The 15,128-nt window shown below is 33.5% G+C and overlaps 1 protein-coding gene across 1 annotated transcript; it reads right to left on the bottom strand.

Annotated features, from left to right (window-relative positions):
- Nucleotides 1–226: 226 nt before the first annotated feature.
- On the bottom strand, nucleotides 227–2,953 carry LOC134277400 (uncharacterized). Its single transcript, XM_062759733.1, has 3 exons — nucleotides 2,765–2,953; nucleotides 1,620–1,889; nucleotides 227–392 (listed from the first exon to the last, which is right to left on the bottom strand). The coding sequence occupies exons 1-3, from the start codon at nucleotides 2,921–2,923 to the stop codon at nucleotides 228–230; spliced, it is 594 nt and encodes a 197-aa protein (XP_062615717.1). The 5' UTR covers nucleotides 2,924–2,953; the 3' UTR covers nucleotide 227.
- Nucleotides 2,954–15,128: the final 12,175 nt, after the last annotated feature.

The following is a 15,128-nucleotide window of genomic DNA, read 5'->3' as shown; positions in this document are numbered from 1 at the left end:
ATATATACTGTATACAGTGTTATTTTCGCCCTTTCACATTTACAAACAATTTTGCCAGGTTTTATATTCAACCAGTGGTAATTTTGTTCAATAAATTATACCGTATTCTTTTTTTATTCGCCCCGTTTTAAATTCGCCCAAATGAGGCTAGGGCGAAAGGGGCGATATTTACCTGTATACAGTATATTGAAAAAAAATATAAATAAAATTACACACCTGTGTCCTCTTTATTGGCAGACTAGTAAGTCTACGTCAGGGTTGTTATATATGCTCATTCTCCAACTCCCACCACAGTTTTGGTTTTTATTGCCGTCGCATTTATAGTTGCATTCTCCCTCTGGTTTTCTATCAGAATGTCGAAGAGTGTTTCCACAGAAACACCAAGTAGAAGCCTGCAAGGAAATGACAAAAAAGTTTATGGCGCATTCAGTGATTTCCAGTACAATTAACATATTTATAATTATTGCATGGATCCTGATGTCCACGCAGAAAATATACTAGCAAGATTAAACTGCATGCGCGAGAATGCTAGAGAGTTCGCCCCTAAGACAATTCTCCCGTAAAAGATTTCGCCCTTTTCGAATTAGTATATGCCAATCATTGGCAAATCTTGCTTTTAAATCTGCATATCGTATTTAAATATTAATTGCGGATCCTAATTTCTCTCTAATACATATGCTTGTCGCCCGCGTGGAGCAGTGGTTAGAGCGTCCGCTCTAGAGTCGCGAAGTAAGGAGTCAATCCTTAAGTCGCGGATTCGAATCCCACTGTGGGACGTGGAGACCGGTCCTACGGATAAGACCGTATAAACCGAGGTCCCGTGTCGCAGTAGGTGCTGGCACGAAAAAGATCCCTCACTGCTCAATGGCCGTAAGTGCCGAGTAAAAGATAAAATGTGTAGCTTTCCACCGGCAAAATTGTAGCGTCTCCATATGAGTGAAAAATTCTCCAGAGGGACGTAAAACAACATACAATCAATCAATCATATACATTGATATACAAACTAAACATTGATTATATGGCACAAGCATTTTAAAAAGCAAGAAGAACTTGCAGTATTTAGATAACTTAACAACATGTATTAAAAACTTCATTCAACGACTAGTTCTAGATTTTAAAAGATAGAACAAGTTTTCTAGGCGTTTGTTTTGACCATCAAGACTCGCAAAATAATTTGATTTGCAGAATTCCAAACACAGCTTGATACAGGCCTGTAGCAAAGGTTTTCCATGTGGGGGAGTGGAGATGGGACCATAAAAAAATCTTTGCACTACAGAGCTGTGCTACACTTGTACCATCAGATATTTTTTCCAATGATAGATTTCTTCCAGAACAGATCTCAAATTCCAGCGGTTATGGATTAATTTATCAAAATAGCCCGATTTTTAAAAATAAAACGAAATCTAATCGGAGATCAAATTAAACAAGATTGCTGTGAAAGTACTATCAGTCAAAGTAGGCAGATCATTGTATAAATGTGAACGAACCTACATGAACATTCACAAAATTTAGAAATTTTCTCTAATTGAATTTCGGTTAGAAACACATGCATATGGTTCACGTATTGCAGTCCTTTTTAAAGGACAGCAACTTGTATTTTCTCAAATAAATGAATGTACCTGGAGGCCGTAGAACTGATTATATTCATCCCAACATATTTCCTTGCACTTTTCAACAGTCATGCCTTTGCTATTTGTAGACTTTCCACCCAATATTCGGTACTGTTTGTCTAGGTAGCACCCTAAATAGTCTGGGTGTCTAAACATGCTCATTCTCATATTCCCACCACAATTTTGTTTTTTATTTCCGTCGCATTTATAATTGCATTCTCCCTCTGGTTTTTTCACAGAATGTCGAAGATTGTTTCCACAGAAACACCAAGTGGAAGCCTGCAAGGAAATGACAAAAAATGTTTACTGTATACAGGAAAATTTTCGCCCCCGTTTTATTTTCGCCCTTTTCGCCGTATCCTTGATTGGGCGAATTTAAAACGGGGCAAATTCAAATTACACCTCATAGTTTCTTAAACAGAACTATGACTGGGCCAATTTAAAACTAGGCAAAATTGTTCACAAGTTCAAAAGGGCGAAAATTACACGGGGCGAAAATAACCCTGTATACAGTATTCATTATTCAATGATTTCCAGTAAATTAAAGAAAGTTATTGTTATGTTTTTTATGTCCCTGGATCGAAAAATCCCGGGGAATATTGATTTTGTCGCGTCTGTCTGTTTTTCTGATTGTTTGTTGTCAACATTTATGAAGCTCATAACTATTGAGAGGGTGGGACTATGGCTTTCTTATTTCATAGGTGTATTACTTGTGAAAAGATCTGTCTTTTGGTACCACCGAAATTGACCTCTTGACCTTGGAGTTTGACCTACTTTTACAAAAATACCACATTGTAACCTTAGCCATAAGTTTTGATAAGATAGAGGTAGGGCTTTCATACTTCACATGTGTATCCATTGTGACAAGACCTTTCAGCTGGTATAAGTATGTTTGACCTTGACCTAAGAGTTTGACCCACTTTTTAAAATACTTTATCCTTGGTCAGAGCTTTTGAACAGTTACAGCTAGAGCTTTCATATTTTACAGGTGTATTCCTTATAAAAAAACCTTCTTAGGGTACTAAAACTTTTGACCATGACCTTTAATTTTGGAGTTTTGCATGCAATTGAGAAAATTCAACCTTCGCCATAAGCTTCCATTCGGCGGCATCAGTGTTTTACAAATACATCAAGTCTCTAATGAATTGATGTACCTGAACGCCGTAGTACTGAGTATTTTCATTCCGACATATATCCTCGCACTTTTCAATAGTCATGCCTTTGCTATTTGTAGACTTTCCACCCAATATTCGGTAATGTTTGTCTTGGTAGCATCCTATATAATTTAAGTTTGCGATTTTGTACATGCTCATTCTCCAACTCCCACCACAATTTTGGTTTTTATTTCCGTCGCATTTATAATTGCATTCTCCTTCTGGTTTTTTATCAGAATGTCGAGGAGCGCTTCCACAGAAACACCAAGTGGAAGCCTGCAAGGAAATGACAAAGACATGTTTATGCATCATTCAATGATTTCCAGTACAATATAACAAAGTTATGATTATATCTTCTCATATAAATTAAAGTACCTGGAGGCCGTAGTACTGAGTATTTTCATTTTGACATATACCCTTGCACTTTTCAACAGTCATGCCTTTGCTATTTGTAGACTTTCCACCCAATATTCGGTAATGTTTGTCTAGGTAGCATCCTAAATATTCTGGGTTTGACATTTTGTACATGCTCATTCTCCAACTCCCACCACAATTTTGGTTTTTATTTCCGTCGCATTTATAGTTGCATTCTCCTGGTTTTTTCACAGAATGTCGAAGAGTGTTTCCACAGAAACACCAAGTAGAAGCCTGCAAGGAAATAACATAGAAATATTTATGGCGTATTCACTGATTTCAAGTACAATTCAACAAAAGTTATAATCATATTTTCTCTAATAAATTAATGTACCTGAACGCCGTAGAACTTATCATTTTCATTCTGACATATATCCTTGCACCTTTCAACTGTCATGCCTTTGCTATTTGTAGACTTTCCACCTAATATTCGGTAATGTTTGTCTTGGTAGCATCCTAAATATTCTGGGTTTGATATTTTGTACATGCTCATTCTCATATTCCCACCACAATTTTGGATTTTATTTCCGTCGCATTTATAATTGCATTCTCCCTCTGGTTTTTTCACAGAATGTCGAAGATTGTTTCCACAGAAACACCAAGTGGAAGCCTGCAAGGAAATGACAAAGAAATGTTTATGGCATATTCATTGATTTCAAGTACAATTCAACAAAAGTTATAATCATATTTTCTCTAATAAATTAATGTACCTGAACGCCGTAGAACTTATTATTTTCATTCCGACATATATCCTTGCACTTTTCAACAGTCATGCCTTTGCTATTTGTAGACTTTCCACCCAATATTCGGTAATGTTTGTCTTGGTAGCATCCTAAATAGTCTGAGAACAGAAGACATAATTTCTATTATAAATGTATCTGATTTATGTTGCTTTTGAAGGAGGTGGGGAACCTAGAAAAAATCCAACCTACCAGAAAAACTTAACAAGCAATGAAAGGGGAAGATAAATTGTTCAAGTTCCAAAATTCTGTTTTGTGGGGTGTGTGTGTCCAAAACTACCCTCATTACCAACTTTTTTCTACATTACACTTCAAAGTAGTTGACCTCAATTGATTACACTGTGCAAACGAAAAAGTTGGGGGACAACCGGACTTGTAATGTACTTTTTCTATTGTAAAAAGCTATGTCTGAAAAATAGTGGGGATGGGGACACCCCCTACGCACCCTCTTCTCACGTCACGTGCCTGTTTACAGCTGACTTTTCAGTTTTCAATTTTAAATGTCATGGTCTACTAATTTTCACATCATTTAAACATCTTTTGGAAATATTAAAAACACTTCTACCATTTGTTTTTAAATCCCAAGATGTCTCCATTTTCTATATCCTTTTAAGACTTCTGCAGTAAAGAACAATCTGTATTATTTAAGCAAATTCTGTTTTCCCTTGGTTCAAATTCAAAAGTTTTTCATGTAATTTGAAAATAAGATGGAAGATGTTTGATGTAATCCCGAAGTGAATCCCTCATACCATTTACCCCAAAAACCATTATCCCAAATTGTAAACCAATAATTACATAGTAATATCTAATTTTTCGTGTTATGGACCAGAAGTTTGAACGACTTTGTTTTAATCTCTCAAATGATTTTTAAAATTTTTAAATTTAGCATTGTGTAGAATATAATGCAAAGAGTAGTTTCCATGTAAAGCAGCATAGACCTTAAAAAAATTATTGTTTTCTTCGTTAACATGAAATCTTTCATTGTTATTGTGTCCTTGATATATAAGAAACAGGTATATTTAAAAGGCAAAACATTCAAAAGATAATGCACAAATTTACAAGTTGTTTTAAAAAAAATGATTGATACAAAGAATTTCGTACCTGAATCAGATACTGCTCCCAAACTAGCAAAGCATACTGAAAAAAAATCACAAAATTTATAAAGATATTTTTTATGTACTGAGACAGTACTGAAAGACAGGGTCGAAATAAACTCAAATTCATGCTAGAATTCTCAAATTTCATTCCTGCGTTCTGAAAAATTTAGAGTTGTGATACTAACGGGATTTTTTTGATAAATATACAAAAAATATACCAAAAAAATCAGAGGTGGGATCAAATACCATGGAGGAGTGAGCATCCCCACCCGACCGGTCATCACAGCTGCCCTATGCTTCTTGTCATGATCGGGAAAAAAACTGAAAATCTCTCGTCAATTTAGTGTGTAAATAATGGACTAACAATTTGTATGAAAAACGTCAGTCAGCATTTGACTCAATGAAAAGTTGCATTTGGATGAATTCTTTACTCCTCAATTTTAGATCTAGAGCACTGCGACACGCCGGCGACAAATAGCGTTCATTATTAATAGTTCTTTGTCTGAACAAATATCTAAGAGTATCCGAAAGTATTGCTAATCTGTCTAAATAAATTTCTGATTTGTCAGATCAAATTTCTAATTTCCTGGATAAAATCTAATTCGTCTGAACAAATATGGAGTTAGTTCGAAAGAATTTTATTCTTCCGAAAGAATATTAAATAGTATTACAAAGAAATATATTTGTAAAAAATTGTACACGTATATTAGCAATCGAATTCCAACTTACTTGTTTTAAGGATCAGGAATATGGCCAAGAACTTCATTTTGCCTCTACAAAAATTCTGTTTTCGAATTCATGCTTTTATAATATCCCTCCCTTTACCTCCTCCATTGTTCCACCAATTAAACTGTTTACGACTACTGTACATTGTAACACCTGTTTGAAATTCAGATACTGGACTTCAAAAATATTTACCTTTTAGCGGTACCATATGCCAAGTTAATTAAATCATAATTCCAAAACACCCGCTTTTAGAGTAACTTATTTGTAGAATACATTTTTTTTATTGTCACTGGTGCGATAGAGTCCTTGACGTGAACTAAGTTCAAAGAACATTTGTGTAAACAACAAAATGAATGCAGAAAAAGCCGTTAACTCCATTGACAGAAATGTGAGCAAAATTTATTATTCTTAATTAAAAAAAAATAAAATAAAATTTAAATTTCATATTCATCCAGAAAATATGTGTATAGCCTTATGCAGTATCCTTTAGATTATACCTGGCATGAGGGTCTCACATCATGTTGAAAAAAGAAAAACAGGTTTCACAAAACAAAATGATACTTTTTAAAACTTTAAAGTAATGATTTTGATGGCAACATACTTAATTTATATCGACATATAAATATTTTTAAATTTAAGTTCCTCTTCAGCATTTTGAAATCTAATAACTTTATTGTTATTCTCTAACAGGCATTGCCTACATGTACTTCAATAGTTGTGCTATTGATTCTTGTTTTTGTCTAATTAACTGTTAATTTTCTTTACAGTATGAAGAAAAAGTATGCATTCAAAGTGCTTGTAAGTACCTATAACACATATTATATATTACATATAAATCTTACAAGAACTTTCTAATTAAAAGAAAGTTTGGGCAAATTGTTTTTACCCCAGTCCGTCCGTCCGTCTGTCTGTCTGTCACACTTTCGTCTTCCCCAAACCTCTCTTTTTTAAATTATTATTTATAATTATTATCAATCAATCTTTTGGAATATGATAGGCGGTATATGCTGTATAGATGTGCAATCAAGTTTTGGAATTTAGTATCATTCTAGGGGCAAAATGAGGGTAAAATCGATTTTTTCCCCTACGAAAACTCGATTCCCAGAACCTCTCTGACATTTTATGCAGTAGCCTAGTCATCTTTTGGAAGAGGATTGGTGTCCTACATGTGTGTAATAAAATGTTTGGTATTATCATTTTCACCCTGGGGTCAAAAATGACGATTTTTTGTGCAAAGCATACTAGTTCCCGAAATTCTCCCATTATTTTCTGCAGTAGCCAAATCATCTTTTGGAAGTTGTTGAATATGATTTTGGTATTTTCATCTTCACCCGGTAGGGGAAGGCTCATATAGTCCCTGGTTCCCAGAATTTCTGTTACATTTTATATTTCATGCAGAAACTTAATCATCTACTGGAAGATGGCTGTCGGAGTCCAGTTGAGGCGCAAAAAGGTTTTGGAATTTTCATTTTCATCCTAGATCAAAAATTGTTCTGCATTTTTAATTCACTTTTTGTATCATAGCAACATCATTCATGGAATTCAAAAACTGATAAAGACTAAGTCAAATGCATTATTTAAACATTGAATTCATATTTTTGGCTGTCTTCGGTCCAATAACACACCTGGCCGTGCCGACAAATTGAATATCGCGCGTTAGCGCGGTATGATAAATTTTGTCGGCACGGCCAGGTGTGTTATAGGACCGAAGGCAGCCAAAAATATGAATTCAATGCTTATATTTACATTCTCTAATTTTCCTTCTTCATAATTGCTTATTTCGTTTATCTTATATGTGAATTTAACGACCTTCAAAACTGACGCGGTTAATAGACGTAAGAGCCGTTTGTGACGTCAGATGACGTTGCAAAGTTAAATAACACAAACAAACATTGCGAGGAAAAAAAGTGACAAATTAATTTTAAAAGCACGTTTGTAGTATTTTTACGTTAATTTAACAGGATTATAGTTTTTAATTAAATTGAGTCCAAACATTGTGCATTTTGGTGTTCCCAGATTATAGAAAATGCATATAGTTCCTACTGTGTATTCTAACGCGCGGTGACAAGGTTTTGTGTGTGTTATAGAAATTTGAATGTCGTGGATTTCTAATGAACTTCATAAGGAAAAATGCATGAAATGTAAATATTAAAAGATATTTTTTTATTTTGCACGAATCATTGAAATTGAACCAAAACTATGGGAGGAGTAGCAGTTGGAATGCATTTCACAAAAAATATTTTTATTGACCATCGGAACAGTATCCAAGAAAGTCAAAACCCGATACTAAATTAAACAGAATTAAGTACCTAGTTTAGTCTACTTGTACTCCAGGTGTCAATTAAAAAGTTGCATATTATAAATGAAATATGTAAAGATAACGAACTGTGTTCGAGCTCAACAGTCCATTTAAAGCTGAACACGACTAGTAAATAGGCATAAGCCATTTTCGATATTTTAATCTACGATACATCATAACAGGGTATACTCTTCCTTACACCTGAACGCCTTATTGACACGGGTATCAGCGAGGAATGGCGACCCGTGTTCATGCTGGTTATCTTGCATTACTTTTGTTTTCATTTTGTTGCAGTTACGCATATATTTGTGTTTGTTGGTATACTGCACTGACCTGTGCAACTGTTGTAAGTGTCTTTGGTATCTTACTTTCCTGCATTGGAAGAAGTACACCGTTATTTTTGTCGCTACTGAGTATTGTAAAGGATACGTCTGGGTACACCGGTGACAATTCCTTACACTGAACAGTGACTAAGTGATTTACTTTATTTATAGGGGTCTGCAGATATAGCGAGAGCTCGAATAAAAATGGCGGAGACGTTCCTTTTACGGATCGTGTTCAGCTTTCACATTAGAGAATAGCAGTGGAGCGAACACGGAGCTCCAAAAAAGGGAGGTGGGACCATGTGCCATGAAGGAGTGAGAATCCCCTGCCGACCGGTCACAACTGCCGTGTGTCCTTGTTGGAAAAAACGGAAAAATCTGTAAACTCAGTATGTACATAATGGCCTAATAATCAGACTGAAAAAGTCAGTCAGCATTTGCCTTATTGATAAATTGAATTTGTTAACAAGGTCATTGTATCGACCATAGAACTTCGAAATAATGAATTGAAATTAGACTGTTGATATTCTTGCTTCATCAGCTTGTTAAGCATTTACTGTAGCTCTCTGCTTGAGAAAATTTGCCGATTTACCCGCCGTCTTAAGTCGCTCACTTCGAACTTTTTTTCTTGCATTTTATTCTTTTCTCTGCTTTAAAACTAGTATCCGATCATTTACTATACATTTTACTCCCATTTTTAAGCAATTGTATGTTCTTTGAAAGATATTTTGAAAAAAGACACTAATGTTAATTTAACAACCAAGCTCTATGATTTTAACTTTTCTATCGTCAACTTCCCTTACTTATGCAGCAATATACCTTCATCACCTGCATACGGAGTTTATATACCTTAGTTGATTCGAAACGCAAGAGCATGCTCTACGTATGAACAATTTCCAAAACGAGGTAAATTATTGACGAACAAGTTGATGAAACAAGCCTATCAGCAGTGTCGTTTAAAGTCATTATTTAGAAAGTTCTATGGTCGATACTATGGCCTTGTCTGCAAATACAATTTATTAAGTCAAATGCTTGCTGACGTTTTTCATACTTATTATAAGTCCATAATTTATACATTGAATTGACGGATTTTCCCGTTATTTCAAGATCATGACAATGAGCACAGGACGGGTGTGACTGGTCGACAGGGGATGCTCACAACTCCATGGTACCTGATCCCACCTCTGATGTTTTGGAGGTCCGTCTTTGATATGCTTCTATTTTGTATAGTATTATGGACTTTGATATTGAATACTGATCGTTATCTCCATATCCTTCATTTTACTTACGAAATCCAACATGAACATCGGAATGGAAATATTGTAAACCGCGGCATTTCAAAAACATAAAGGGATGTTTAAAACCGTTGAATGGCAAATAAAGTATCCAGAATAGTTGTGAAACACATGTTTTATTATCAGATATCATTCGTAACGCGGGGGAAACTTGAAACTTTTTTTTTATATTATTCAATAAAATATTTTGGCCCAAGTAGATATCAGAAAGAGGGAAAGAATGGGAAAGAGAGAAAATACTTTAGGTTATAGTTGTATACAAAAATAAAAATTTTTGATCGCAAGTTCTAGGAAAAAATCACAATATTTCAGAAGCATTTTATTCATACTTTGTTTCAGAAATGTATGCAATGTCACATGATTCTTTTTGTTTTCTTAAGGTGGCTCATTACATCCACAGTTTATTTTAGATTTCAATACAGCACCACTTATAATGTAGATGTCAAATATCCAGATGGGGGTATTGATATCATAAATATTTTTTATAGAATTTTTTAGTTTTTGTCTAATTTAAGTGAAATGTTTCATTTCAAGTTTATTATTAACAGAATTTCAGAACTTTCAGTGTCAAATGATGGGCATCTTCTTAAGACAAGTACACAAAGTGAAAATACATCATAATACCTTATAATAATTTTAATAGAAAAAATAATTTTATCCTAAAAACAATTAATGTCATTATCTTTTTAATCTATGCATAAAACATTAAGAAAATGAGTTCTGAAGAGACAAGGAGTGTATTTCGATGAATTACATTTGACAAATTGAATGAAGAATGTTTAAAGGAAATGATAAATCCAATCTAAAAAATATTGGGTATAAAAAGTCCACTTTCAAGAGTTATCTTTCCTAATTACCCAAGACTCAAAACACTAAGGAACGTTTGACATTACATCTAAAATTCAGAACAAAGCTTTAAATTGCCAGAGTATACACTTAAATCAATAAAGCAAATATATAAATTAACACCAACACAGTAAATAGTGCAACTAAATAAAATTTTAATTTCAACATGTTCAACAAGGTTGTAGATTTTAACTCGAATTTCCTCCATACAAACATGTCATTGATTGATAGAACTCACTGCATGCATCGCTATGAAATTGACATTACTTGTTTGGCGAAGATTTGACTGTTGTTTTCTTTTGTTTCTGCTTAAAAGCAATTCTTCTTGGTGTATGCATAATGAATCCGTTACTTTGTTATCAATGTTTATAACACCGCATGTTTCATCTATTTTTAAAGCGTTTTAAAGGTCAGGGTCATATTATACAGGTACCTGTACAAATCGTCCCCAGAGGAAACCGTTCGACACAATGGAGGTTTATTTTTTTGTGTAGTACGTCATCAAAAAGTGGTGTAATGAGCCTCCTTAATTCAGTGATAGTCCCAACTGTGGTTGCGTATCCTACACGGCATTTGAAATTACATCCTCTATGGCACCTGATCCCACCTTGATGTTGTTGAGTTCTGTGTTTGCTTTGCTTCAGATATGTATTGTTTAATGGACTTTAGAGCTTGAATACTGTTCGTTATGTCCATATTTTTCATTCACTTTGTAGTATTTTTAACTGTAATTTGTAAATTCGTCAATGCTATTTGTTACAGATGCTTTTATCTCTTTAAACATGTTAATAATAAATAAATATTATATGGACGAACAGAAGGACAAAAGGATTAACTTATAAAAGATCAGATAACAGTCAGAAAGGTTAAAGCTTAGCTGAGCTAAAATAAATAAGTAATGAAAAACAGCAAACCGCGCTAGAGGGTAAAATTCAGAAAAAAAGATATATTGTACTTAAAAGACTTTCTCTCTCTACGATATCACTCTTTCTCACTCTTTCTGTGTGTTCGAGGTGTGTGGATGTGTGTTGGTGAGAGAGAGAGAGAGAGAGAGAGAGAGAGAGAGAGAGAGAGAGAGAGAGAGAGAGGGTTGTTAACCAGTGTAAAAAAAGAAGAGAAATACTGGGTTTGCAAATGTTGTTTTCATTCTACTGTTTTGATACAAAAGCATTCAGTTCGTTAGATTTAATACTACTCAGAGCAAAAAGAACATATATCTGTTGATTATATTAAATGAGGGTCAAAAGGACATATATCTATTTATATTACTTAATGAAAGTCAAAAGGTCATATATCTATTGATTCTACTAAATGAGATATATCTTTATTTCGACGGGTTTATATCAATACCGGAGTATTTCCTTATATGTGAACAGATACTTATGGTAATCAACAAAACAATGCATAAATATTATAGCAAATGTAAAATGTCTTCAGCGCATCAGCTGTATCCAATACATACATGATGCAGAATAATGACCAAGATACCTGCATGAAAACAATTTGATATTCAATTAGCAAGCTTTATTTTAATTATTTGTTATTTGCTGTCAACATTATAGAATAATGAAAAAATAATGAAAAAATACGCAATAAGTGCTATGCACTAAAGTTTTCCTCGGGGCCCTCTAAACAATTTTACAATAAAACATTTATGAGTTTGTTTGTTTTTGTTTTGAACATATTTTATTGACAAAATGTCAAAAGGGATCGGACACAAGCTCCAAAAAATTAGATAGTTTTTTTCTCATACATAAAATATAAATAGCAATACATCATTAACAAAGTTTTACAATAATATGCGAGAGCTTTTCAATAAATAATGTCCTCGGTGCTCGGAAGGAAAATAATGCTTTTCAATTATTTAGTATTAATGATTTCACTTAAATATACTCTTTTAATTAAAACACATTTTTATCCAATTTCAGAATGTTTTAGAACACATTTTTGAGTATGACCCTTCCTTTACCGAAATATGGCAGATTCTATGAATTTCTGGACGTGTTTCTTCTCTCTAAAAGATGTTTTTTTTCAAGTCTAGATAATGATACAAGTCAATGGTGAAAGATCTTGCGAATACTGTTAGTGTGACAAAACATTAACTTTCTGTTTATACCCAAAACTCCTTTACTCTTCATGGTGTGTGGTTTGGGCGCTGTCACGAAGAAATTTAATAGAGTGGATTCCTGATTCTGTTTCCATTCTCTCATAAACCTTTCAAATTATTTTGCAAAAATTTGCTTTCTATACTTCTCCAGAAATTGAACTGTCTCCCTGAATATGAATTTGAACAACAGACCACTATTATTTAAGAAAATGGAATATAGAAATTGTTTTGTGCCTTTGCAATTCTTTGCTTTTCTCAGACCATAACTGTTTTTGTCAAGTTTATCTTATTGTAAATTCGTTTTGAGGGGTTAGATCAATGGATTGAAGTTTTATTATCTGTTTGAATGTCAGGCAAACGCTGAAAAGTACAATTTTTGATTTTTAAAAATAATTGTTTAGATATTCTTACACGATTTCGTTTTTACTAATTTTTCTAAACATAGGGTGGCCATTGAGTACTTAGCTTTTTTTTACTGTCAAATGTTTCTTTAAAACAGTATAAAATACCCCCAAAATGAGACTTATCAATTTTCCAGCTTCTCAAAACTATCAGTTCATTAAAGATTCAATCATGAGAGAAAATCGAGCTTTATGTCATATGATTTCTATGCTGTATGTCATAGAACTCAGCACATTATTTATTGAACAGTCTTCTGTAAATCCACACTTGATGTTCAAATTTTTGCTGATCATTTCAATTGCCTTAATTAGGAATTATAAACATTAAAATTGGTTTAAGAAATTAGTTAAAACTGTGTCCATGTCCCTTTAAAACGACCCGTATGCTGAACAAATTTTTGAACAATGAACTTTTGCGAGGAGCGCTGACTTTTACAATTGACGGCTTACTTTTACAATACAGGATAATGTATAGAAGCTCTTTTACGATATGAATATATAGCTCAACATTTAATTCAACGTAAATAACGGATTATTTCAATGCATATAAGTTATTCTTGAAGAAAACGACAACCGCTCTATCCTCAACCAACAGCCTTCACATGTACGTGCCCCTAACACCATACCTATAATTATTAGAAAGATTTTCTCATCTATTATATCAATGTTCAAGTGGTTTGAATGTCCAAGTAAACCGTCAACTGCAAAAGTGCTTCTCGCAAAATTCCATTAAAACCAGATATTTTTCCATTTTCCTTCAAAGATAACAAATCATAGCAATAAATGCACATTAATCATTTTTACATTATTAATCATTATTAAACGTCCGGGTTCAAAATATTTTCTACACACAAAGACAAATGATGACTATCCTTTTTCATCCCACAAGAACAATTCAGGCTTGTTATAAAATGGCATAAGAGGTCCCGGATTGCAGGAGGTGTCGGAACGAAAAAGATCCTCCCATGATCAATGGCCCTCAATGCCGAGTATAGGTCAAAATTTGCAGCCCTCTACCGGCAAGTGCCGGTGTAAAGACGAATAATGACCCCCATCGAATAATGACCGGGGGTCAATTTTCAACGACAAAAAATGACCCCCTACCCGTAGAAAAAAATCATTTTTTGTAGAAAAAGTGTCATAGGGGTCATTATTTTATATGTTAGTCCTATAAAAAATTGACCCCCATTGAAAAATGACCCCCTTTAAAGTGAGAAGAGATTCTTTAATTGTCAAGTAATAAAATTTCTTTTTAAAATATTCCTCCTTATAATATTTGCTTAAAGAAAGATATTCCACTTGTTTTTAGAAATCAAACCATGCAACAATCAGGTTCCAATATCACTAACTAGAAAAATTAATTTTTCCTTCCTTTCAACTTTTAGCTTGTATAAGTTTGGCAAATCCTATTTGACAATGAAAGAGGAGGAAATTTTTACCCCCCTCCCCCCCCCCCCAAAAAAAAGTACGTTAAATCAAAACAAAAAAATAAATAAATGAAAAGCAAAAATATAAATAAAACTCTATACTTTTCAATAATACTGAAAGAGGCTCTAGATAAAATATTGAAATAAAGTTAAGCCTTCACACAAGTTCTATCATATCATAATTTACTTCGCCTTGATTAAAGCATACTTTAAATGTTGGTGGGGGTATACTTGAAAGTATTGTGGCAAAGTAACAGTTGAAAATTAATAGAATAGTAGATTAGTTTAAGCTTATTTTAGTCCCTCCTTATAGAAAAATAAAGGAAGGGTAGTTTTTTTTTTTGTTGCTTTTGTTGATAATCGACTTCCTCCGAAATAAGTAAGGGGGTGGGGTGGGTATAACACCTAAAAACATGCTCTGTAAAGCTATGAGCTAGTGTAAAATACACATTCTAATGCAAAAACTATACATGTAGACATAACCTTTTGATTTAGCACACAGTATTCATTACATTTCTTAATTCTTGTTTTACTCCACCCTTTTACCCAGTTCTGAGTATATTTTTCAGAGAATTTAATATGAAAATCAGAACAAACATTTTCATTTTTGTAACGTCTTCTTTATACTGTACAAAACTGTATCATAATATGAAAAGTTAATTGAAGACCATTTTTTTTATGTCCCTGTA

The sequence above is a fragment of the Saccostrea cucullata genome, unplaced genomic scaffold, assembly GCF_032062105.1.
Source record: "Saccostrea cucullata isolate Sc308-1 unplaced genomic scaffold, CSIRO_AGI_Scuc_v1 ctg510, whole genome shotgun sequence".
In the NCBI taxonomy this organism is placed as follows: Eukaryota; Metazoa; Mollusca; class Bivalvia; order Ostreida; family Ostreidae; genus Saccostrea; species Saccostrea cuccullata.
Note: the sequence above shows the minus strand (reverse complement) of the source record. Positions and strands in the feature narration are given on the sequence as shown.

Excerpts from the sequence above, each read along its gene's own strand:
- LOC134277400 (XM_062759733.1), bottom strand. The coding sequence starts at position 2,923 with ATGAGCATGTACAAAATCGCAAACTTAAATTATATAGGATGCTACCAA. Across the intron at positions 1,890-2,764 it reads CTCAGTACTACGGCGTTCAG|GCTTCCACTTGGTGTTTCTG; the intron begins GTACATCAATTC and ends ATTTCCTTGCAG. Across the intron at positions 393-1,619 it reads ATCAGTTCTACGGCCTCCAG|GCTTCTACTTGGTGTTTCTG; the intron begins GTACATTCATTT and ends ATTTCCTTGCAG.